The sequence below is a fragment of the Hypanus sabinus genome, chromosome 11, assembly GCF_030144855.1.
Source record: "Hypanus sabinus isolate sHypSab1 chromosome 11, sHypSab1.hap1, whole genome shotgun sequence".
NCBI classification, from domain to species: Eukaryota; Metazoa; Chordata; class Chondrichthyes; order Myliobatiformes; family Dasyatidae; genus Hypanus; species Hypanus sabinus.
The window spans coordinates 98,948,075-98,973,283 of record NC_082716.1 but is presented as its reverse complement, the minus strand read 5'-3'; the positions used below and the strand labels follow the sequence as shown (position 1 = coordinate 98,973,283).

Here is a 25,209-nt window from a genome sequence, read left to right as displayed (position 1 = left end):
GCTCCCCAACACTCCCCCAGCCCCCAACCTGCACTCCGTGACAACACCGCAGACCTTCTGCATTCAATAAGCCACATTCGTGAACGCACATACTTAATAGGGATTCCATTCTACGCAGGGCCCGGCATGCAGTTATCGTGGGTAAGCAGCCCCACTTTTATTTACACAAGAAGGGAGCTTTCAGAAAGCCTCTTAGCGCACCGGAGCGGGGCAGAGCTTCACGCAGCTCTGTGGTACTCGGAAGAAAAGCCTCCACAGTTCTGGGTGGATTGCATTGACCCCACAGTGTTTGAACTTTGACCTCAGCTCTTTACTCAAATCTCCTGTTGTTCAAACTCCCCGTAAATGGCAAGTTGTTAACCATTGGAAGATGCTGGCCTAATGTAGTCTAGACACATTGTAAGTGAGTGAGCAAGTGTGAACAGCACTGGGGTTGCTTTAGTTCACGGTGGGACTGCATCCTAGTCCTGCCACTCAAAAGCTTTCATGAAATTAAAATGCCCAGTAAAATAATTAAAGAAAGGTGCAATTACAACTGAAAATGCAATTATATAATTTAGAAGAAACTTTTTTTTTTAATCGAAGTATTTAAGGGAAAATAGATAATTACACCGTGAAAAAGGGTGAAAGATAATGGGATCAGTCGAGAGGAGAGAAGACCTTTCAGGGAAGTTATGCCACATCCCTGTGGGTGAAATGAGCTTGCTCTCTGCTGTAATAATCAACAGCCATTCATTGAGAAATCATATGAACCGCCATTGGAACAAACTGTCCTTGGGACGTCCTGTGATCAGTTTGGTGACAACATAGGGAACTGGAGCACTCACCAGAATACAGTTCCCATCTCTCAGCATTCTGCCTGCAATGTAGTCTTTTCCTGTTGTTTATTCTGGTGTATGCTCACACACAGTTTGGCTGCTCAGCACCTGACTCTAATGAGCTGATACTTTTCATAACATGCTTTCCGCTAAATTTTCCCCAAACCTATTCTCCACATATTCCCATCAACCCTTCATAGATTCCCACAATCGCCTGCACACTGCAACGGCCAATTAACATACTGATCCAAATATTAGGGTGGAAATTGGAAAGCCAGTCAGTCACAGTGCAAACTACACATATAATGTCCAAGGTCAGGCCACCAGCTGGGAAGGGGTGATACTGAGGGGGAAAGGTAAAAATTTTCCAGTGCTGGAAATAATGATTTAAAAGTGGGAGAATTAGAAATAGAATGTGCTTTTAAGCTGAAGAGAAGTAGGAAAAGTGGAGAAAACAACACCTAAGTAGGATGAAGGCCAAGGCACTCCTACAAAGTATGGTGGTGTTGGAGATCAGGGCACTAATACAAGATGAGGTGGTGGTGGAGACCAGGACAATAACACTGATACAAGTTGTGGTAGTGTTGGAGATCAGGGCACTGATGCAAGTTGTGTTGGTGGAGAAAACCAGGGCACTGATGCATGATGTGATGCTGGTGGAGACCAGGACACTAATGCAAGTTGCTGAGTTCCTCTGTCTTCCTGTTTGTTCCAGCATCTGCATTATCCTGTGCCCCCTTTGTCTCTGTTGACAGGTATTATAGATGGAGATGGAAACCAGAGGTCCATGAGCCAAATCTCATCAGAGGATTAGAATTGGAGAGGGTTAGTAACTTCAAATACCATTTCAGAGGACCTGACCTGGGCCTAGCATGTAATTGCAATTGCAAAGAAAGCACAGCAGCACCTATACTTCCTTTTGAGCTTGTGGAGATTTGGCGTGGCATTTAAAACTTTGACAAACTTCCCTAGATGCATAGCGGAGAGTATATTGACTGGCTACATCACATTCCAATGCCTTTAGATGGAAAGTCATACAAGAAGTAATAGACATGGCCCAGTCCATCACGGGTCCCTTTCAACTACAGAGCACGTCTATATGAATCATTGTCTTAGGAAAGCAGCATCCATCATCAGGTAAAAGGTATGAGAGCCTCAGGACTTGAACTACCAGGTCCAAGTACAGTTACTACCCCTCAACCATCAGGATCTTGAATAAAAGGGGATAACTTTATTCAACTTCACTTGCCCCATCATTGAAATGTTCCTACAACCAATGATCTGACTTTCAAGGGCTTTTTACCTCTGTCTTATGTTCTCATCATTTATCACTATTTATTTATATTTGTGTTTGTCTTCTGTTCTCTGATTGATCTTCACTGATCCTGTTACAGTTACTATTCTATAGATTTGTTGAGTATGCTCACAAGTCAATTAATCTCGGTTGTATACATGTTTGTACTTTGAAAATAAAATTTACTTTGAACTTTAAAGGCTTATATACAGTACCATTATAGCAAATGACTGACAGCAATTGGTACATTGGTCTTTATTGCACGATACATTGACTGACTGTGTTAAGATGCAAATTCATACATTGATGTTGCCTGAATTGCACATTTCTAGATTGGTAGTATCTATATCTCAAAAATAATGTCAAATGGAAATTACAAGTTTGGGCAGCACCTGACACAGTTTGGAGAGTCTTTGCTCTTTGTATGCCCGACTTTTCAAATGTCATTTGAGCTCTCTGAAGCACTGTTGGCCATGTAACTCCTCTGCAGAGCCTAACTTTCATTTGATATGCTCTGTGTTAACTCTGTTTCAGTTAGGGCTTTGGGAGTGGAATCTGCTCTGCTCAGACTAGTCCAGAGCAAAGCAAAGTTTGGACTGAATGTGAGGTTCATACTGGTATTGGTCCCTGCCCTCCCCCACACTGTCCCTTCCACGTAAGGATTCGATCAGTGGAAAACAAAGGAATTGTGGTTGTGATTGTTTCTTGCTGTGAATCACACACATGAACAGAGAGAGGTTGACAAAAGAGGGGGAGTGTGTAAGTTTGTGAGACATTGATTCTTTCACTCAGCTCTCAGCTGTCAAGGGCACCTGCATGGCTAAACAATTGGCCCCTACAATCCTGGACAACTAACTATCTGCTGCCAATATTGATGCCACTCTGGATGAGGGATTCTTGGTCATCAATAGTCCTCAAGAATTTTCCCAGTTAAAATGAGCAATTAGACATTAAAGCTGACGGAACTCAGCAAATCAGGCAGCATCTATGGAAATGAATAAATAAACAATGTTTCAGCCCGAGACGCTTCTTCAGGACTGAAATGGAGGGGGAAAGGCACCAAAATACAAAGGTGGGGGAAGGGGAAGGAGGCTAGCTGGAAGGTGATAGGCCAAGTCAGGTGGGTGGAAAAGGTCAAGGGCAGGAGAGGAAGCATTGAGAGAGCAAAAAGTAGTACATGGGCAATACTGCTCTTTCAGAGAACTGTATTGAGTTATTGCAGAAGGCCCTGCAGAGTTGAGAAAGGACAGAGATGAACTCACTGTCACATCAAACTACAGAAACTCTGAACTATTATTGGAGTGGCAGTAGTGAGGAAGTTCCTCATGTTTGAAAGGCAGTACAGGGGGAGTGCTGCACTGGGGAAATTCAGCCCTACATGAGGGGCACCTTGCTGCCTCTTCCCGTCTAACCTTCCCTCCTCTTACTCCCATTTCAGTTGTCCTGCTGGTTCACATGCTCTGCGCCTTTTCTCTCTCTCTCTACCTTCTCCCAGTCTCGGTCTACCTTGTCATTCTTTCTTTCTCATTGTCTCTCTTTTTCAAATTCTCTGTCCTCTCTTTAGATTCTGACACTTTCACAACCTTTCTCTTAATCTGTGAACAAAGGGGACAAGCTTAAGTTTTGTTGAAATAAAAAGTATTTTTTAAAGACTAACACAGATGTTTCCATTCAGAAGGACATTGTTCATGGAGAACAACAAATCCTGTTGTTCTCCAGAACAACAAGGATTTAAAAAGCAAGTGGTATTTTGATCTTCATTGCAAGTCAATTTGAGTACAAGAACAGGGAGGTCTTGGAGACACAACTGTTTAAATAGGGAGAGTTCATTAAATAGTGAGAATACATCTGGAATATTGCATACAGGTCTGTTCCACACCAAGGGAAGGATATTTTCAGTTGAGGAAATGTGTTGAACAGTCACCAGATTGATTCTCAGGGTGGTGGATTTGTGTCATGACGAATGATTAAGCAGACCTGTCTCTTCACAGTCAAGAGTTTAAAAGAATGAGGTGACATCATTAAAGTCTCTCTGGCCGTTACATAGCTGGTGTTTAGGACAGCAGTGAAGATCCTCCATCTCTGACAGTGCTCAGGGCTTCCTTCATCACGTCAGTAGCTCAGTTTTCACTGCTGTCAGTCATGCAAATCCCAGGTGGAGACAGAAATACTGTTGCACTCAGATGTAGAAGGATTCTTCATTGCTGTTTCTGTAACTTTTTTTTGTCCTGTCAGGAACGCTAGCTCTGAGCTGAACCCTGAACCTGGAGGTCCAGTGGACCACTCTTAGTCTGCCTTCTACTCTTTGGCATGAGTGACCCTACCAAGAGACAAAGCATAAAGCCCTGAATTTGGCCATCATGCATGCCTCCAAACCGTGACAAAGTTGTGGTCCTCTTGGAGCGGTAATGTCATTAAAACCCACAAATTCCTCAGGGTTTTGTAAGAGTAGATGTGGAGATGGTGTTTTGTTGGGTTATGGTGTCAGGAAGCTGGGTTAATAGTTTCAGAACATGCATGAGGAGAAAAGCTTTCTTCAGCCAATAGATACTGAATATTTGGAATTCCCTGCTCAAGGACTTTAAGGTTCAGTGACTGAGAATGTTACTATAGAACAATAAGAGATAGGAGCAGAGTTAGGCTATTTGGCCCTTCGGGTCTGCTCTGCCAGTTCCTTCTCAGCCCCAATCTCCTTTCTTCTCCACGTATTCCTTCATGTCCTGACTAATCAAGAATGTATCAATCTTGGCCTTAAGTATACCCAGTGACAGCCTCTACAGGTGCCTGTGGCAACAAATTCTACAGATTTACCACCATCTGGCTAAAGAAATTCCTCTTCATCTTCATTCTTAAAGGATGTCCCTCTATTCTGAGACAGTGTCCTCTGGTTCTAGACTCTCCCACCATTGGAAACATCCTCTCCACAAACATTCTATTGAAGCCTTTCACCATTCGATAGGTTTCAATGAGGTCACCCCTCATTCTTCTGAATTCCAGTGAATACAGGCACAGGGCCATCAAACTCTCCTCATGAGATAAGCATTTCAATCCCAGAATCATGTTTGTGAATCTCCTTCGAACCCTCTCCAATGTCAGCACATCATGTCTTCAATAAGGGATCCTTTACAGATTAGAAACTTTCTGAATGCTACTTTACCTACCTTTCCGATATCACATCCAATCGAAGTTACAGAAAAAAATTGGGTTTAAACCCCTTTCAGAAGAGTTTAACAGCAATTATTTATGATTTACTTATGAAAATACATCTAGGTACTTCTGATAAAATTAAGAATGAGTGGGAAAGAGAACTTCAAATATGTTTATCTACAGAGGAATGGGAAAAAATTCTTAAACTAGTTAATACTTCATCAATGTGTGCCAGACATGCTTTGATACAATTTAAGGTGGTTCATAGGGCTGATATGTCCAAGGATAAGTTTGCATGTTTTTACCGTCATATAAACCCTGTTTGTGATAGATGTAGTTCTGAAGTAGCTTCTTTGACACTTATATTCTGGTCGTGCCCTCTGTTAAAATATTGGAAAGATATTTTTGATATTATTTCAGTAGTTCTGTGTGTTGCTTTACAACCTCATCCTATTACTGCAATCTTTGGACTACCAGTGATAGACTCTAGTCATTTATCCTCATCAGCTTATCGCTTAATTGCTTTTGTGACATTAATAGTCAGAAGATTGATTTTATTTAAATGGGAAGATTCCAATCCTCCGACCACATTTCAGTGGTTTTCCCAAACAATTGCATGTTTAAATTTGGAAAAGATTAGGAGCAGTACTATGGACCCCTCCATTAAATTTGAAGGAACTTGGAAGCCATTTATTCAATATTTTCATATGATATAAGTTGACCCTTTCTGAATCCTTTTTTCAGTATTTTTTTTTATGGATAGGCAAGCGGGGCTAAATGACAAAATAAAATTTTAACCGATGAAATATGGCAGCCCAATTTTTGTTTGTTTTTTTTCTAAGTTAATTTGTTTTAGTTCGGGTTTTTTTTCTCTTTTTCTCTTTTTTTATAATTATAATTATCTTTTTCATGGTTAATTACTAAGAGATTGGGAGGTTAGACTCCATTTGTTAGTTGGAATTTGTGTTTCTACATGTTAACCGTTACTAATGTATTCCTGATCTCCAGGTATTGGTATTAATATTGTTTATTGGAAACTTAATAAAAAGATTGAAAAAGAAAGAATAAGGGGTCCAAAACTACTCACAATACTCCAAACAAGGCCTCATCAATGTCTTATAAGGCCTCATGATTACATTCTTGCTTTTAGGTTCTAGACCTTTTGAAATAAATGATAACATTGCATTTGCCTTTCTCACCATCAACTCAACCTGCAAATTAATCTTCAGTGAATCCTGCACAAGGATTCCAAGTCCTTTTGCACCTTAGATTTTTGGATTTTTTCTCCATTTAGAAAATCGTCTACCCTTTTAATTCTTCTACCAAAGAGCATGACTATACACTTCCCCATACTCCTACTTCTTTACCCATTCTCCTAATCTGTCTGTCCTCCTATAGCTTCTCTACTTCCTCAGGACTACCTACCCCTCCACCTATCTTCATATCGTCTGCAAACTTTGCCACAAAGCTATTAACAGGAAAAGAAGCATTCCCAACACAGACCCCTAGTTGCCGGCAGCCAATCAGAAAAAGTTCCCTTCATTCTCAATCTTTGCCTCCTGCCAATCAGCCACTGCTTTATCCACCCTAGTATCTTTCTATGGGCTTGTCACTTGTTAAGCAACCTCATGTGTGGCACCTTGTCAAAAGCCTTTTCAAAATCCAGGTACACAACATCCATCGATTTTCTTTTGTTTACCCTGCTTGCTATCTTGCTATTTCTTTAAAGAATTCCAACAGATTTGCCAGGCAAGATTTTCCCTCATGGAAAACATGCTGACTTTGGCCTGTTTGAGCATGTGCCTCCAAGTACCCTGAAATCACATCCTTAGCAATCGAATCTAACAGTTTCCCAACCACTGAGGTCAGACTAACTGGCCTATAATTTCACTTCTTCAGCCTCCCTCCTTGAAGAGGTTCCAGTCCTCCAGAACCATTCCAAAATCTAGTGATTTTTGGAGGGTATTATAGTGGACATTTGTACACCATCCTTGTAAGTGGAGTTCAAGCGGGACCTGGCCTTGCAGTCGTGAGTTTACATGGAGATACAAGTTTGAGTACACAGCCTCGAGGAGTACCGCTATTGACCATACAGTCTGAGTGTACATTGAGACACAGATTTGGGGAGACAGCCTTGGTGTTGAGAATAATCACAGGTGAGGTGTACCTGCCTTTCCCTTCTGAGTGCAGTTTGTTAGTCAGGAAGTGGGGGTTGCTGAATGACTTCGGAGATGGGTTTGTTTGGAATTATGGAATTTAAGGTGGAGATGTAGTCAATAAATACAAGACTTATGTGATTGTTTTTGTTATTCAGATGATCCAGAGATGAGTGTCAGGCCAGGGAGATGACATCCCTTCTGTTAGATGGTATTTCTCTCTGATCTGCCTCTCATTTCTTCCTCTTTCTCCAAGCCTGCAGTCCTTCTTGTACACACTCTCTCTCACAGACACACTCTGTAAGCTCAATTGATCCCCATATCTTGTTCTTTCACGCTCTTCCCCAATCACTTTTCTCTTCCTCTGCACCTTCCCTTCCCTCTTTCTGTCTCTCTCCTTCTCTCCCTCCCTACGTTTCTCTCTCCCTCCCCTCCTCCTGTCTCTGCCCTCTCTCAATCTCTTCCTCCTTTCCCTCTCTCCTCCCCCTCTCCCCACCCCTTTCTCTCCTTCTCTCTCTTTCCCACTCTCCTTCTTTCCCATTGCCCCACTCCTCCTCTCTTTCTCTTCCCCCTCTCTCCAATGCTCCGCCCATTCACCATTCTTGTCCTCTGATTGGAGTGGAGTCAGAGCCCTACGTCAGGATTCAGCTGATTGGTCAGAAGTTTAATTTCACAAAAGGAGGCTCATTCATTCACAAAAAAAACATCAAAGGAAAAGTGCGGGAGATAAAGTGGGGGGGGGGGCGAGCAGTCGAGACATACAGACATGTAGACACAGAGAGGGGAGTGAGGGCTAGACAGGTATTCGGACACAGTGAGGGGACTGCAGGACAGACGGGGTGAGGGAGACACAGTGAGGGGAGTGCGATCCCGGCCGGAGCCGGGGGTGAATGTCTGCGGATCCGAGGTCAGGGCTCGGTTCTGCTCGCTGTATCTCTCCGGAGAAGATGCGGCAGATCCGTTGCTCAGAGGCTGTGGCTCTGGGTTGCTGCCTGATCCTCGCGTTCCTTCCCCGGCAGGCGAAGCCCGGAGTCCCCGGAACCCCCCGATCTGCTCCGGGAAGAGGGCTGGTACGGGCGGCGAGGTGAGCGGAGTAGAACAGCCTGCGCATCTGTCTGACTGTAACCTGTTTGTCTGTGCCATCTCGTCGGTGCAGTCCATCCGTCTGTCTGTCTGTAATTTTTGTGTGGATCCCTGTCTACAATTTGAAACTGTTAGTTGGTTGTTAAGCACGCTTTACCGATATTCAGTTCAATATTCTTATTTCAATGTCTAAGTTGTTTTTAAATCACGTCGTTTGGAATGTTAGTTTTGTTTATCGTGACAATACTTGGAATGCAATCTACGGGAAGATCTCACATCTGAACATGAATCCCGGAGTGCCTGGATTTTGGTTACAATGTGATTTTGGGATTTGGCTTTTAGCTTTTTACATTGTCAGGAAGACTTTAAACCGCTCTTTCATGATATTGCTTAAGACAGTCACTTCAGCAAAACCTCACGTCTGGTGGAAAAACTGTGAGATTTAAACTCACAATTCCCCTCCTATCCCTCAGTTCTCGGTGTGTGGTTTCGGGAATGCCGGAGGAGGGTGAATCCAGGAGAATACAGGGACTGCATTGCCCTGGTTTGTATAATCTGTGCAGTAACAATTTTGGACTGGTTGTCCTGGTCTGTATCATCTGGGCAGGAACTATTAAGGAGACGATTGTCCTCTGGGTCTGTATAATATGGCCAGTAACAATTTGGCCTGCATTGTCCTGGTTCTCTTAATGCAGGCAGGAACAATTCGAAGCTGCATTGCCCTGGTCTGTCTAATCCAGGAAGTTACAATTGGAGGTTGCATTGTCCTGGAATGTATAATCCAGGCAGCAATGATTCCGTGCAGCATTTTCCTCGTCTGTATAATCTGAGCAGTAGCAATTTGGACTATATTTTCCTGGTCTGTATAAATTGGGCATTAACAATTCGGACCTGTATTGTCCTGGTCTCTTTAATCTGGGCAGTAACAAATTGGGACTGTGTTGTCCTGTCGTTCTGATCTGGCCAGTATCAAATCAGGGCAGCATTGTCCAGACCGTAACAATTCGGAACTGTGTTGTCCGGCTCTGTATAAACCAGATAGTATCAATTTAGGGCTGCATTATCATGGTTTGGATAATCTAGACAGTAACAACTCAGGTCTTACTAGGAGGAGAGAGAACCTGTGGGCTGCCGAATGCCGGATGAACTGCGATAGTCTTTGGGGGAACTGCAAGGTCTGTGTCTTTGCTGTCGCTTAGCTCACGCTTGTGCTCGGTAGCAGGTGGGCTTTTTGTTTTGCCGGTGGGGGGAGGGAGGAGCTGTGGGGGAGGAACATTGCGGATCTCACGTTTAACTGTCATTCATTTTTTGGGGCTCTTCTCTGTTTTCATGTATGTTTTGTGAAGGAAAAGCATTTCAGGATGTGCATTGTATGTACGTCTGACATTAAACTGAACCTTTGAACTAGTCTCTATAATCCGGTCAGGAACAATTCGGGGTTGCATTGTCCTTGACTGTACAGTACGGGCACTAACAATTCAGAAGTGGGTTGTCTTTGTCTGTATAATCCAGGAAGTGAATTTTTGGGGCTGCCGTGTCCTGCTCTGTATAATCTGGGCAGTAAAAATTCGGGGATTAATTGTCCTGGTCTGTATAATCCAGGCTATAATAATCTGCTCACAAACGAGAAAGTCTGCAGATGTTGCAAATTCAAGTGACACACAGAAAATGCTGGAGGGACTCAGCAAGCCAAGCAGCATCATGGAAAAGAGTACAGTCGACGTTTAAGCAGGACTGTATCCTGTACATTAACAATTTGGGACTGCATTGTCCTGGTCTGTATAATCCAGACAATAACAAATCAGGACTGCATTGTCCTGGTCTGTATAATCCAGACAGTAACAATTCAGGACTGCATTGTCCTGGTCTGTATAATCCAGACAGTAACAATTCAGGACTGCATTGTCCTGGTCTGTATAATCCAGACAGTAACAATTCAGGACTGCAATGTCCTGGTCTGTATAATGCAGACAGTAACAATTCAGGACTGCATTGTCCTGGTCTGTATAATCCAGACAATAACAATTCAGGACTGCATTGTCCTGGTCTGTATAATCCAGACAGTAACAAATCAGGACTGCGTTGTCCTGGTCTGTATAATCCAGACAGTAACAATTCAGGACTGCATTGTCCTGGTCTGTATAATCCAGACAGTAACAGTTCAGGACTCCTGTTCTCCTGTTCTGCATAATCCAGGTAATGCATTGTCCTGGTATAGTCTCAGCAGTAACTATTTGGGACTACATTGTATTGGCCTGTAAAATCCGGGCAGTAATTGTTTGGGACTGCATTATCCTGGTCTGTATCAACAAGGCAGTAACAATTCGTTGCTGAGTCACTCTGGTCTGTATTTTCCAGGCCACAACAATTCAACACAGCATTGTCTTGGTCTGCATAACACAAGCTAAAACAATTTGCGGCTCTGTCATCCTGGTCAGTAGAATCCGGACAGTATCAATCTGGAACTGTATTTTCTTGATCAACATAATCGAGTTGTTGCTGCCTGGTTTATACAGACCTTGACAATGCAGTCCCAATTTATTACTGCCCAGATCATACAGACCAAGGTAATGCAGATGCTGGTTATTACTGTACCAATTATGCAGACCAGGATAATGCAGTCCCGAATTGTTACTGACCAGATTATACAGACCAGGAGCATTCAGCCACAAATTGTCTTTGCCTGGGTTATGCAGACCAAGACAATGCTGTGTAGAATTGTTGCTGTCTGGATTGTTTCGAACTGTTCAGCCACGACTTGTGCCTTGTTGCAACAGACCAGGAAAATGCAGTCCCGAATTGTTACTGTATGGATTATGCAGACCCAGACAATGTCGCTGCTGACTGTTACTGCCAGATGTACAGACCAGGATAATGCATCCCCAGATCGTTACTGTATGGATTATGCAGACCCAGACAATGCAATCCCCAGTTGTTATTGTCAGTGTTGTAAAGACCAGGACAATGCAGCCCTGAATTGTTGCAGCCTGGTTTATTCTAACTGGGGAAATGCTCTCTCGAATTTTGCTACCTGGATTATACAGACCAGGACGAAACAGCCAGGAATTGTTACTGCCTGGTTGATACAGACCACAAAAATACAGTTCCAAACTGCTTCTGCTTGAATTATACAGGCTAAGACAACATAGCTCACAATTGTTACCACCTGGAAGATGAAGACCAGGAGTATGCAGCCCCAAATTATTATAGTCCAGATTATGCAGACCAGAATAATATAAATCCCCTAAATGTTGCTGCTAGATTATACCGAACAGTATAATGGAACCCCACGTTGTTACTGCCCGGATTATACAGACCAGGAAAATGCAGGCCCGAATTGCTACTGCCAGGAATATAGAGAGCAGTGCAATGCAAACTCGAATTGTTACTGCTTTAATTATGTATTCCAAGACAACGCAGTCTTGGATTGTTACTTCCCGGATTATACAAAGCAGTACAATGCAGTTTTTAAATTGTTACTGTCCAGATGATACAGACCAGGGCAATGTACACCCGAATTGTTACTGACAGGTTGATACAGGCCAAGACAGTTCAGTCCCAATTATTACCAGCTGGGTTATACAGATCAGTACAATGCAGCCCCAAATTGTTACTGCCCAGATTTTAAAGGCCAGGACAATGTAACCAAGAATTGTTGCTGCCTGGATTGTACAGACCCGACCAGGACAATGCAGCAGCAAATTGTTGCTATCAGATTCATAGAGACCTCAGGAGAATACAGTTTCAAATTGTTACTGCCCGGATGACAGATCAGGATAATACAATCCTGAATTGTTACATCCCGGATTTTCCACACCAGGATTATTCAGCCCCAAATTGTTACCGCCTTGATTACACAACAGTACAATGCAGTTCCTATTGTTACTGCCCAGATTATACAGGTCAGGTAAATGCTATTAGATTTGTTACTTCCTGGATTATACAAACCTGGACAATGCAGCCCAGACTTGTTACTGTCTGGAATATTCAGATCAGTACAATATTGTTACTTCCCAATTACACAGACCAGGCCAATGCAGTTCCAAATTGTTACTGCAAGGATTACAGAGACCAGGACAAACCAGTCTCTAATTGATACGGCCTGGATTATACAGACCAGAACAATGCAGCTCCAAATTGTTACTAACTCATTGGTACTGACCAGGACAATGCAGTATCCAATTGTTTCAGGCCACATTCAGGCACAGGACAAAGCAGCAGCGAAATGTTACTGCCTGGAATATGCAGACCAAAACAACGCAGACCCGAATTGTTACTGCCCCGATTGCGCTGAGCAGGGGGATGCAGTCTTGCATTATACAGCTCAAGACAACACAATTTGGGGCTGCCTTGTCTAGGTCTGTACAATGTCAGCAATGATCATTTGGGACTGCATTGTCCAGGTCTGTATTACCAGGACAATCACAATTCTGGGCTGCATTGTCCAGGTCTATATAATAGGGACAATAACAATTCGAGTCGGAATTGTTCTGTGTCATCATGACAGTAACAATTCTGGGCTGTATAATCCAGGCAATATCAATTCCGGTCTGAGTTGCCCTGCCGTGTATAATTCTGCCGGTAACAATCCAGTCTTGCCATCTTCAGTTTTCTGATGACTCTGCCATAGTTGGATGCATCAGCAAGGGAGATGAGGCGGAGTACAGGGCTACGGTGGGAAACTTTGTCACATGGTGCGAGCAGAATCATCTGCAGCTTAATGTGATAAAGACTAAGGAGCTGATGGTGGGCCTGAGGAGGGCTAAGGCACCAGTGACCCCTGTTTCCATCCAAAGGGTCAGTGTGGACGTGGTGGAGGATTACAAATACCTGGGGATACGAATGGACAATAAACTGGACTGGTCAAAGAACACTGAGGCTGTCTTCAAGAAGGGTCAGAGCCGTCTCTACTTCCTGAGGAGACTGAGGTCCTTTAACATCTGCCGGACAATGCTGAGGATGTTCTACGAGGCTGTAGGCCAGTGCTATCATGTTTGCTGTTGTGTGCTGGGACAGCAGGCTGAGGGTAGCAGGCACCAACAGAATCAACAAACTCATTCGTAAGGCCAGTGATATTGTGGGGGTGGAACTGGACTCTCTGACGGTGGAGTCTGAAAAGAGGATGCTGTCCAAGTTGCATGCCATCTTGGACAATGACTCCCATCCACTCCATAATGTACTGGTTAGGCACAGGAGTACATTCAGCCAGAGACTCATTCCACCGAGATGTAACACTGAGCGTCATAGGAAGTCATTCCTACCTGTGGCCATCAAACTTCACAACTCCTCCCTCGGAGTGTCAGACACCCTGAGCCAATAGGCTGGTCCTGGACTTATTTCCACTTGGCATGATTAACTTATTACTTAATTATTTATGGTTTTATATTGCTATATTTCTTCACTATTCTTGGTTGGTGCAGCTGTAATGAAACCCAATTTCCCTCGGGATCAATAAAGTATGTCTCTCTGTCTGTCTGTCATTGTCCTGGTCTGTACAGTCCACACAGTAACAATTCAGCCTGCATTGTCCTGGTCTGTATAGTCCAGGCAATAACAATTCTGGGCTGCATTGTCCTGGTCTGTATAGCCCAGGCAGTAACAATTCTGGGCTGCATTGTCCTAGTCTGTATAGTCCAGGCAGTAACAATTCTGGGCTGCATTGTCCTGGTCTGTATAGCCCAGGCAGTAACAATTCTGGGCTGCATTGTCCTGGTCTATATAGCCCAGGCAGTAACAATTCGGCCTGCATTGTCCTGGTCTGTATAGCCCAGGCAGTAACAATTCTGGGCTGCATTGTCCTGATCTGTATAGTCCAGGCAATAACAATTCTGGGCTGCATTGTCCTGGTCTATATAGCCCAGGCAGTAACAATTCTGGGCTGCATTGTCCTGATCTGTATAGCCCAGGCAGTAACAATTCTGGGCTGCATTGTCCTGGTCTGTATAGCCCAGGCAGTAACAATTCGGCCTGCATTGTCCTGGTCTGTATAGCCCAGGCAGTAACAATTCTGGGCTGCATTGTCCTGGTCTGTGTAGTCCAGGCAATAACATTTCTGGGCTGCATTGTCCTGATCTGTATAGCCCAGGCAGTAACAATTCTGGGCTGCATTGTCCTGGTCTGTATAGCCCAGGCAGTAACAATTCGGCCTGCATTGTCCTGGTCTGTATAGCCCAGGCAGTAACAATTCTGGGCTGCATTGTCCTGGTCTGTATAGTCCAGGCAATAACATTTCTGGGCTGCATTGTCCTGATCTGTATAGCCCAGGCAGTAACAATTCTGGGCTGCATTGTCCTGATCTGTATAGCCCAGGCAGTAACAATTCTGGGCTGCATTGTCCTGGTCTGTATAGTCCAGGCAATAACAATTCTGGGCTGCATTGTCCTGATCTGTATAGCCCAGGCAGTAACAATTCTGGGCTGCATTGTCCTGGTCTGTATAGCCCAGGCAGTAACAATTCGGCCTGCATTGTCCTGGTCTGTATAGCCCAGGCAGTAACAATTCTGGGCTGCATTGTCCTGGTCTGTATAGCCCAGGCAGTAACAATTCTGGGCTGCATTGTCCTGGTCTGTATAGTCCACACAGTAACAATTCGGCCTGCATTGTCCTGGTCTGTACAGTCCAGGCAGTAACAATTCTGGGCTGCATTGTCCTGGTCTATATAGCCCAGGCAGTAACAATTCTGGGCTGCATTGTCCTGGTCTACATAGCCCAGGCAGTAACAATTCGGCCTGCATTTTCCTGGTCTGTACAGTCCAGGCAGTAACAATTCTGGGCTGCATTGTCCTGGTCTATATAGCCCAGGCAGTAACAATTCGGCCTGCATTGTCCTGGTCTGTATAGCCCAGGCAGTAACAATTCTGGGCTGCATTGTCCTGGTAAGTATAGTCCAGGCAGTAACAATTCTAGGCTGCATTGTCCTGGTCTGTACAGCCCACACAGTAACAATTCGGCCTGCATTGTCCTGGTCTATATAGCCCAGGCTGTAAATTGCCCTCTGATTATGCTAGGGTTGAATCAGGTGATGGCTGTGTGATGCAGCTCGAAGGGCCGTAACAGCCTGTTCCATGCTGTATTGCAATAATAAATAAACATGCTGGGTCTCTGTCCAGTTGCTTACAAACACTCCTTGTGTGAGGAACACTAGCAACGGAACTTGATCAAGATTTTCAGCAACTAGTCAGTGCTTCAGATTCATCTCTGCGCCATCCCATGTGCCAGTTCCCCTTTACTCCTCTGCCTCCATCAGCCCTGCCTCTCCCCTACACCTGCCTATCCTCTCCCCGACACCCTTCTGTCCCTACCCTCCCCATCTTCCCCTCTGCCTCTCCTTCCCTCCTCCCCGTCCCTCTTCCACCTTCCACACCGCTCCTTCTCCCCCTGCCTCCCTATCTCCCCTCCTTCTCTCTCTCACTCCTCCCCCTCCGTCTCCTTTTCCTCCCTTTCCCTCCCCTCTCCTTTTCCTCCCTTTCCCTCCCCTCTCCTCTCCTCCCTCTTCTCCTCAACTCCTCTATTGTTTTATCTCTCTTTCTGTCTTCCCCCTCCCCCTTCGCTGCACCCCCGTGACCCCCCTCGAGGCTCTTGTTTGCTCTCATTCTGACACCATGCTTGTATGTTTTGACAGAGTGAAGGTGTGTGGTGCTGCGTGCTGCAAAGGATGGGCATCTGGGCCGCAAGCCGGAAGGTGCACGAAACGTAAGTACCCTTTAAAGCGTTGACTGTTGGCTGGGGAAGGATCAGTGCATTGCAACCAGTCAGGTAGGCTGCTCAGGCCATTCAAAGTTCAATGTAGATTTATTATCAAAGTACATACAGTATATCTCACCACATACAACCGTGAAGTTCATTTTCTTACAGGCATACTCAGCAAATATATAGAATAAGAACCATAACAGAACCAATCAAAGACTGCCCAATTAGGGCATTCAAACAGGGTGCAAAAGACAATGACTTGTGTAAATACAGAAAGTACGAAATAATAATATTAATACATAAGCAATAAATGTCAGGTACATGAGATGAAGAGTCCTTGAAAGTGAGTTCATTGGTTGTTGGAACATTTCAATAATGGGGCAGGTGGAGTTTAGTGAAATTATACCATTTGGTTCAAGAGACTGATGGTTGAGGGGTAATAATTGTTCCTGAACCTGGTGGTATGGGTCCTGAGGCTCCTGTACCTTCTTCCCAATTGCAACAGCGAGAAGAATGCATGACCAGGGTAATGGAGGTCCCTGATAATGGATGATGCTTTCCTGCAGTGTCATTACATATAGACATGCTCAATGGCTGGGAGAGCTTTATTCATGATGGACTGGGCTGTATTCATTACTTTTTGAAGGATTTTCCATTCAAAGGCATTGCTGTTTCCATACCAGGCAGAACCCTCTCCACTGCATCTATAGAAGTTCGTCAAAGTTGTAGATGTCATGCAAATATCTACTAACTCCTAACAAAGTAGAGGTAATCAAGTCAAGTCAAGTCACTTTTATTGTCATTTCGACCATAACTGCTGGTACAGTACACAGTAAAAAATGAGATAAAGTTTTTCAGGACCATGGTGTTACATGACACAGTACAAAAACTAGACTGAACCACATAAAAAAAACACAGAAAAAAAGCTACACTAGTCTACAGACCTACCCAGGATTGCATAAAGTGCACAAAACAGTGCAGGCATTGCAATAAATAAAAAAAAACAGACAATAGGGCAGTAAGGTGTCAGTCCAGGCTCTGGGTATTGAGGAGTCTGATAGCTTGGGGGAAGAAACTGTTACATAGTCTGGTCATGAGAGCCCGAATGCTTTGGTGCCTTTTCCCAGATGGCAGGAGGGAGAAGAGTTTGTATGAGGGGTGCGTGGGGTCCTTCATAATGCTGTTTGCTTTGTGGCTACAGCGTGTAGTGTAAATGTCTGTTATGGCGGGAAGAGAGACCCCAATGATCTTCTCAGCTGACCTCACTATCCGCTGCAGGGTCTTGCGATCTGGGATGGTGCAATTTCCGAACCAGGCAGTGATGCAGCTGCTCAGGATGCTCTCGATACAACCCCTATAGAATGTGATGAGGATGGGAGGTGAGAGATGGACTTTCCTCAGCCTTTGCAGAAAGTAGAGACGCTGCTGGGCTTTCTTTGCTATGGAGTTGATGTTGAGGGACCAGGTGAAATTCTCCACCAGATGAACACCAAGAAATTTGGTGCTCTTAACGATCTCTACCGAGGAGCCGTTGATGTTCAGTAGGGAGTGGTCGCTCCATGCCCTCCTGAAGATGACAACCATCTCTTTTGTTTTGTTCACGTTCAGAGACAGGTTGTTGGCTCTGCACCAGTCTGTTCACCGCTGCACCTCCTCTTTGTAAGCTGACTCGTCGTTCTTGCTGATGAGACCCACCACGGTCGAGTCATTGGCGAACTTGATGATGTGGTTCGAGCTGTGTGTTGCAGCACAGTCGTGGGTCAGCAGAGTGAACAGAGTGAATACTGTGCTTTCTTCATGTACAATGTCCTGTGTATGTTACTCAAAATGGCCTCTTTGGTTTGTTACAAGTAGGAATGCTTCTTTGTCGGATAAGTGTTTCTCTCGCCGTTGTTTCACTTTAGAATGGCTGATATGGTAATTGTATTCATTTGTTAATCAATGGGGAATGTTATTGTGTCTTGTGATGCTGGGAACTTGGGGGAGGGGTTTTTCGCGGGTTTTTGGTGGGAGGAGGAGGCCGAGGAAGGTGGACGTGCGCTGGACTGCTCGTAAGACCACCAGGTGCGATGCTGGATGGGTCGATTAGTTCGTTGATTGAGCTCCAACGAGCGCACTAAACAGACTGAACTTTGATAAGTTGGCGCCTTTTGTTTTTTTCCCTTGTATATATATATATATATATTGCATTGCCTACTACTCTTTTAATTTTAGTAAACTCTTTAAAGTGTATGTCATAACGGTATTTGTTGTGGGTTTGATACTGTTGGCGGGCGTGAGGCATAAAACTCGATCCTCACAGCACCTGCATGTACGGGAGGTGGGTTGGAGAGTGGCTGGATCTCCTTTTTCCCCTAGACATATACCAGCCTGCTGGGTAAGGGTTACATTCACAATTGCATTTATGTGCTGGGCCCAGAACAGGTCTTCCAAGATAATAACACCTGTTCAGACATTCAGACCCTCTCCTTCATTTCTGTGTTCTACACCAGTTCCCTTCCTGCTTCATCCTGTATCAGCAGTTTGTTCTCATCCTTTCTGCCTTGTGTGTTTGTGCAGCTTCCCCTTAAACACATCTCTGCTGTTCCCATCAATGACTCCCAAAGGGAACAAATTCACATAGTGTCCTGAATTTCCAAGATTATTCATTAGGTACTCTTTGATATTTATTGTCCCTGTTCCAATCCCTCCAGAAATGAAAAATCTTCTCTATATTCACCTTGTTGAAGTCTTTCATAATATTAAAATATTTTCAGTTGTTCAGTCCTCAGTCATGGCTTAAGGATGTGGAATGTTACCTGTCCCATGAGTTTCTCATGAGCATGATGTAATTGTCTCATGATATTAGTATGGTCTAATTGTCTTGTGATAGAGGAGTGATGGGATGTCATCTGATGGCATGTTCCAGTCGGTATAAAAGGGGAGACCATAGCTGTAGCTTGTTGCATTGTAGTCTTGTTGGGGAGTCACAGTCGGTGGTTACATAATCGTAGAAGGAGAGAGAGAGAGAGAGATTGCCAACTTCATACAAACCCAAAGAATTGGGTAGCAATCAACTGTATTCTGTGTGTCTCAAAGTGATTGATCTGAATTGTGGCACATGCTTTTGGTTAACCCCTGCAAAGTCTCGGGTGTGTGGTGACCACCTCCAGCGAAAGGTCAGTTACTTTGAGAAATCTTATTCTTCGGGATTTCTTCGGAAAAGGCACTTCTTGGTTTGGATCTGCGTCAACAGTTTCGTCTTTTCTTCACGAATTGATCATCGTTGGTTCAGGAAGTCTCTCCTCTCACTTACTTTACGAATCATATGGACTTCTTCAACTACCACTTTAAGATCTGTGAAGAATTGCCTCTAAATTCGACTGTTTGATAACTATAGATACTTAACACTGTTAAGTTCTGTTAAGTTAGTTATCAAACAGCTTTTGAGTAGAGGTCAATAAATTTTGTTGTTTATTTATAAAAAACCTGACTCAATTTACATATCTTTTGCTGCTGGTGCATAACAGGTACTCAATGGAGTTTTGTGCCCAGTTATGGATTCCACATTTCAACTGCAAGAAAGGATTTTTTTTGTAATAGTTCCAGCAATGAGGGATTTCAGTTGGGTGCTGAGACTGAAGATTGAAAAAGATTCCATGATTCACAAATTATTTATTATCAAAGTATGTACGCAGTATACAACCCTGAGATTCATCTTCCCACAGACAGTCACAAAACAAAGAAACACCTGGTGCCCGCCCAAAGGAAAACATCAAATCCCCAACACACAATACAAAGAACAAATCACACAAGCAACAAAAATGCAAACAAAAAAAAACACAATGCGGAACATCAAACCATCATTGAAACAGCCCAACAATGTTCAGTTTAGTTCATTCTGGCGCTGTCATCCTTTGACTGCAGGCCGTAGAGCCAGTCCGTCCTGATCAAAATCGCACAAAATAGCAACAAATAAAGAAGTTACCATAAACAAGAGACACATATAACATGTACTGTGGAGTCCAATCCACAAACAGTTGATTGAATCTTGCTCACGGCCCAAGGCTGCAACACCATCCTCTGATACAGGACCCTTCCTCCAGGAGTAGCAAGCAAGAGGGAGTGAGAGACCAGTCAAACGCAGACACCATCCTCCGACAGCAGCGGGTGAGAGCGAGAGACGGGGCGCATACAGGACCCTTCCTCCAGGAGTAGCAAGCAAGAGGCAGTGAGAGACCAGTCAAACGCAGACACCATCTTCCGACAGCAGCGGGTGAAAGGATCAGACTGACTGGTCAAACGCAGGCAGATGGCATTGAACACCCACTTGCCCTCTGCTCTTGCCCTCGTTGATTTCTCTGAGATTGCAGAGGAGTTTGCCAGGTGATCAAAATCATGAGGCGTCTCGTTGGAAGGGTTGAGAGTGAGAATCACAGAATCAAAGCGATCAGCAGTGGAACCAGATGGTTACACGGGAAAATATTTTCAATGCAGAACGTGAGTTGGATTTGGAATGCACTGGCCAAGCGGGGATGGCGGGGAGTTGAGACAGATTATTCACATTGTTCACAGAGGAGAGAGGTAGGCAGTGGAATGAGTACAATTGTTTTAGCAGTCAGGTCCCATCGCCCTCTGTCTGTGCAATAACCTCTCACTGATTCTGCATCATCTATTAATCATAATTGTCAATCTGCACACGGTTTGAGTTTCTGATTCACAGCTACATCGAGACATTTAGAATTTTCCACCCCAGCTTTACAGCTTTGCCCCTGGTAATACTGAAATAGCATTAAATTTTTGAATCAGAATCAAGTTTATTGGCAGTGATGTCTGTCATTAAATGTGTTGCTTTGTGGCAGCAGGACAGCGAAATACATAAAATGTATTACAGGTTAGAAATAGCTTGGCATTTGAGAAGGTTCAAACAGGATTCATGAAAACAATTCCAGGATTGATGGCTTGTCACATTAGGAGCTCTGAGCCTGTATTCACTGGAATTGAGAAGATTGAGGAGTGACCTCACTGGAACCTATCGAATGGTGAAAAGCCTCAGTAGAGTGCATGTGGAGGGGATTGTTCTTATTGTGGGGGAGTCCAGGACCAGAGGACACAGCCTCGGAATAAAGGGGCATCCATTTAGAACAGAGGTGAGAAGGAATTTCTTTAGCCAGAGAGTGATGAATTTGTAGGGTTCGTTGCCAGTGGGCAGTGGAGGGCAGGTCACTGGATGCACTTAAGGTGGAGATTGATAGGTTTGTGATCAGTCTTGTTGTGAAGGGTTATGGGGAGAAGGCAGGAGAATGGTACAGCCATGATGGAAAGACAGAACAGACTTGATGGGCTGAATGGCACAATTCTGCTCCTTTTTCTTATACTCATATGGTCCATAAATAGTACAAAAGAGTATTAGTGAGATAGTGTTTATGGACTCTACCAAATCTGATAACAGTGAAAAAAGCTCTTCCTAAAACATTAAGTGTGAGCCTTCAGGTTCCTGATCCTCCTCCCTAACTGCAGTAATAACAAGAGGGCATGTCCTGGCTGGCAAAGGTCCTAATGATAAATGCAGCTTAGTTGAGGCAGTGCGTTTTGAAGATCTCCTGAATGATGGGGACGGCTGTGCCTGTACTGGAGCTGGATCTCTGCAGCTTCTTGCAAACTTGCTCCTTGGAGGCTCCATAGAGTGATGCAACCTCTCCACAGTCTTCCATTGGTCAGGCTCGACCAAGGATATTGAGCCCTAGCTGTCTAGATACGCAAGCCAGGGCAGTGCAATATGGAGAGCAAGCTGCTGCCCATGTAGTAGGCTCCCCCTCTCCACACATCTGATGAACCAAAAGGAAACCGATACAGTTTGGTACCAGCAGCATTGTGAGAGTTGCCAGTCAGTGTTGAACTCACAGGACTGTCTAAGGGGCTCCAGATCCAGATTTCTCCCTCCGGGTTTACTTCCTAATGGGTATAAGCCACAAGACAGCAGAGGCTTGAGATCAGAGTCTTCCTTCTCCTAGATGAGCTGTCAACCCCATCTGCCCAAAGTGACTGGTATTAAGGCACCAGTAACCTGCCTTTGTCCCTTTCTGGACTTAGTTTTGTCAGTGGCTATTTGAGACGCAAGCCATTGGGATCATTTAATAGGAATTGGGAGCTTATCCCCACTATCACCCCTGGCTATGACAACACTAGCCCCCACTATCACTCCTGGCTATGACAACACTAGCCCCCACTATCACTCCTGGTTATGACAACATTAGTCCCCACTATCACCCCTGGCTATGACAACATTAGCCCCCACTATCACTCCTGGTTATGACAACAATAGTCCCCAATATCACCCCTGGCTATGACAACATTAGCCCCCACTATCACCCCTGGCTATGACAACATTAGCCCCCACTATCACTCCTGGTTATGACAACATTAGTCCCCACTATCACCCCTGGCTATGACAACATTAGCCCCCACTATCACTCCTGGTTATGACAACAATAGTCCCCAATATCACCCCTGGCTATGACAACATTAGCCCCCACTATCACTCCTGGTTATGACAACAATAGTCCCCAATATCACCCCTGGCTATGACAACATTAGCCCCCACTATCACTCCTGGCTATGACAACATTACCCCCCACTATCACTCCTGGCTATGACAACATTAGCCCCCACTATCACTCCTGGCTATGACAACATTACCCCCCACTATCACTCCTGGCTATGAAAACATTAAGGAATCACTCTCCACATCTGTAGAAATTTGGTAGAATTTTTGGTGGCATCCGAAATCTCCTCAAATCAGATTCAGACTCAGTATATTGTCATTTATAACCACAAATACAATGCAGTTGAAAAATGAGACAGCGTTCTCCAGAATGATATCACGAAAAAAGCACAAAACAGACTACACAAGAAAAACCACATAACGTTTGGTAATCCCCAATCCAGAGTCTGGAGAGGCTGCTGCGAATCGATATCACGCTACCGTCTTAGCACGTTCCCTGGAAAGGAACTACAAACCCATCAGACAAACCTAAAGCTACAAGACCGACACAAAACCACATAGTTACAGTTAACATATAGTTTCAACGGTGCAGACAAAACCATAATTGATAAAAGACTAACTGACAAAGATCACATAATTATAACACATAGTTTCAACAGTGCGAAGCAATACTGTAATCTGATAAAGAGCAGTCCATGGCACGGTTTAAAAGAAAATCTCAAAGTCCCAACAGCCTATCATCTCATTCAGATGGTAGAAGGAAGAAAAACTCTTCCTGCCACAAACCTCCAGCGCTCCAGCTTGCCGATACAGCACTCAGCACTTTGGGAGCTCTGACCACAGTCCGTCCTAAATCTTCAAGCCTCCAACCAGCCCCCCGACACCGAGCACCATCTCTGCCGAGTGCTTCGACCCCGGCACCGGCCGCCAATCAACAGGCAAAGCCTAGGATTCGGGGCCTTCCTCCTGGAGATTTTTTCAATCATACAGTGGCAGCGAAACAGGCATTTCAAAAGTTTCACTACGTAATGTCTAATTACATAGTCACTGGCATGCAAAGCTTCATTATTCATAACATAATCTAATAGAAACATGAACTACTGTCAGGGAGTGCCCAGGTCTATCAGCCTTCATGGTGGACTGCTTTCTTCCCTTGACCACAGGGGAGAGTCCTGTGGTGAACACCTGTGTTGGCCTTACCATCTGGTACCCTGATGTGTTGTTACCTCTGTAATTTGAAGCCACAAAATTCTTTGGTATTGTTTTATTTATTCTTTAACAAAGGCAAAATTGTGTGGGTTTTCAAATGCTAGAACATATTTTATTTACAGATTTACAGAATGGTTTCAGCTCAACCACATTTTACTTGGGGCCTTCACCTTTGCCCCACCAAGAACATGGGTGTCCCATTCACCAATGTCACTTCCTGTTCTGGGTGAACCACCTGCAATGTCCACTGGGAACTGAAATTCTTTATTATGTACACACATAATACACATCTTCCTCCATTAAAGAAAGCAAACTCAATAGTATGTCCTCATAAACCTGTAAGACACAATAATGTTTTCTAGCAAAAACATCTACATTAACTTAAATTGTAATGAGCAAATACAGTCCTTTATTCACCCATCCACTCTCAATCTGTCTCTGGGGTGGCTTAATGATCCCTTTGAACTGCTTTTTGTTTCAACAGATGTCTTGCTTGCATTAATACCAGTGTCCATTTGAAAACTCTGATCTACATGTTCATTTCTTTCACATACTTCTGCCAAAATCCTCCATCTCTGCTCCATCTCTGTTCTTGTTCTTGCTGTGTGACCATAGTTCACCCCACTTGCCTCACAATGGAGCCCTGGACTACATACATGTGATCAGTGTGACTCTGCACAAGTCCCACTGAGTCTGTCTCAATTCACAGGTCTCATTCTGTTGGCTGTGTATCTGAGATAGCAACTCCTCCTCTTGGTTTATGTTGAACTAGTGCCTTTGTTCTAACCTTGGGGATGGCGCATTCTCCCCATCTTCCTTTTTATTTTTCCTCTTCCACTTTGGAGAGAATTGTGGAGGTATTTCTGATCTCCAGTCTTTAACTGCAAGTCAATGAGGGTCAGATTTCGAACCAAAGCTGCATGATGTGGAAGCAGGGCTGGTGACCACTCATCATGCTCACTCTGTTCAACACTGGCAACCTGACTGTCATGCTGGTGTAGTTGGTTTGGATGTCTATGGAAGTTGACGTTCTTGTGCTTCTCTTGCATAACTTCTCTATATCTCTCAAGGATGCTGTTATGAGTTTCTCAAGTTATATCAGGCAAATGTCCAAGCCCCTCAAAAACACCTGCGTACTCTTTTTTAAATATTGCCTGGTCGTCTTTGGTCTGTGAAGCCACAATGAAACCTCCTTCTACCAGGAGCCTTTTGCATGCACTCAGACCTAATATTGGCAATACTCTCTTATCTACAATCAGTAGCTGTGCCTTTAGGTGCTGTCCTTTGTGCTTGAAGGTCACTATACAGCCTCCTTTTATTGGAACGTTC

General features: G+C 44.2%; 1 protein-coding gene across 8 annotated transcripts in view; it reads left to right on the top strand.

Annotated features, from left to right (window-relative positions):
* Positions 1 to 8,214: 8,214 nt before the first annotated feature.
* LOC132402220 (latent-transforming growth factor beta-binding protein 4-like) overlaps positions 8,215 to 25,209 on the top strand; it is a 217,568-nt gene continuing 200,573 nt past the window's right edge. For 6 of the 8 annotated variants that reach the window (XM_059984967.1, XM_059984969.1, XM_059984971.1 and 3 more), the window contains exons 1-2: positions 8,216 to 8,499; positions 16,120 to 16,190. In XM_059984967.1, the coding sequence (XP_059840950.1) occupies positions 8,306 to 8,499; positions 16,120 to 16,190 (265 nt within the window). In that variant the 5' untranslated portion in view covers positions 8,216 to 8,305. Of the gene's footprint in view, positions 8,500 to 16,119; positions 16,191 to 25,209 lie in introns of all 8 variants that reach the window. The other 2 variants (XM_059984970.1, XM_059984973.1) reach the window with 2 other exon arrangements.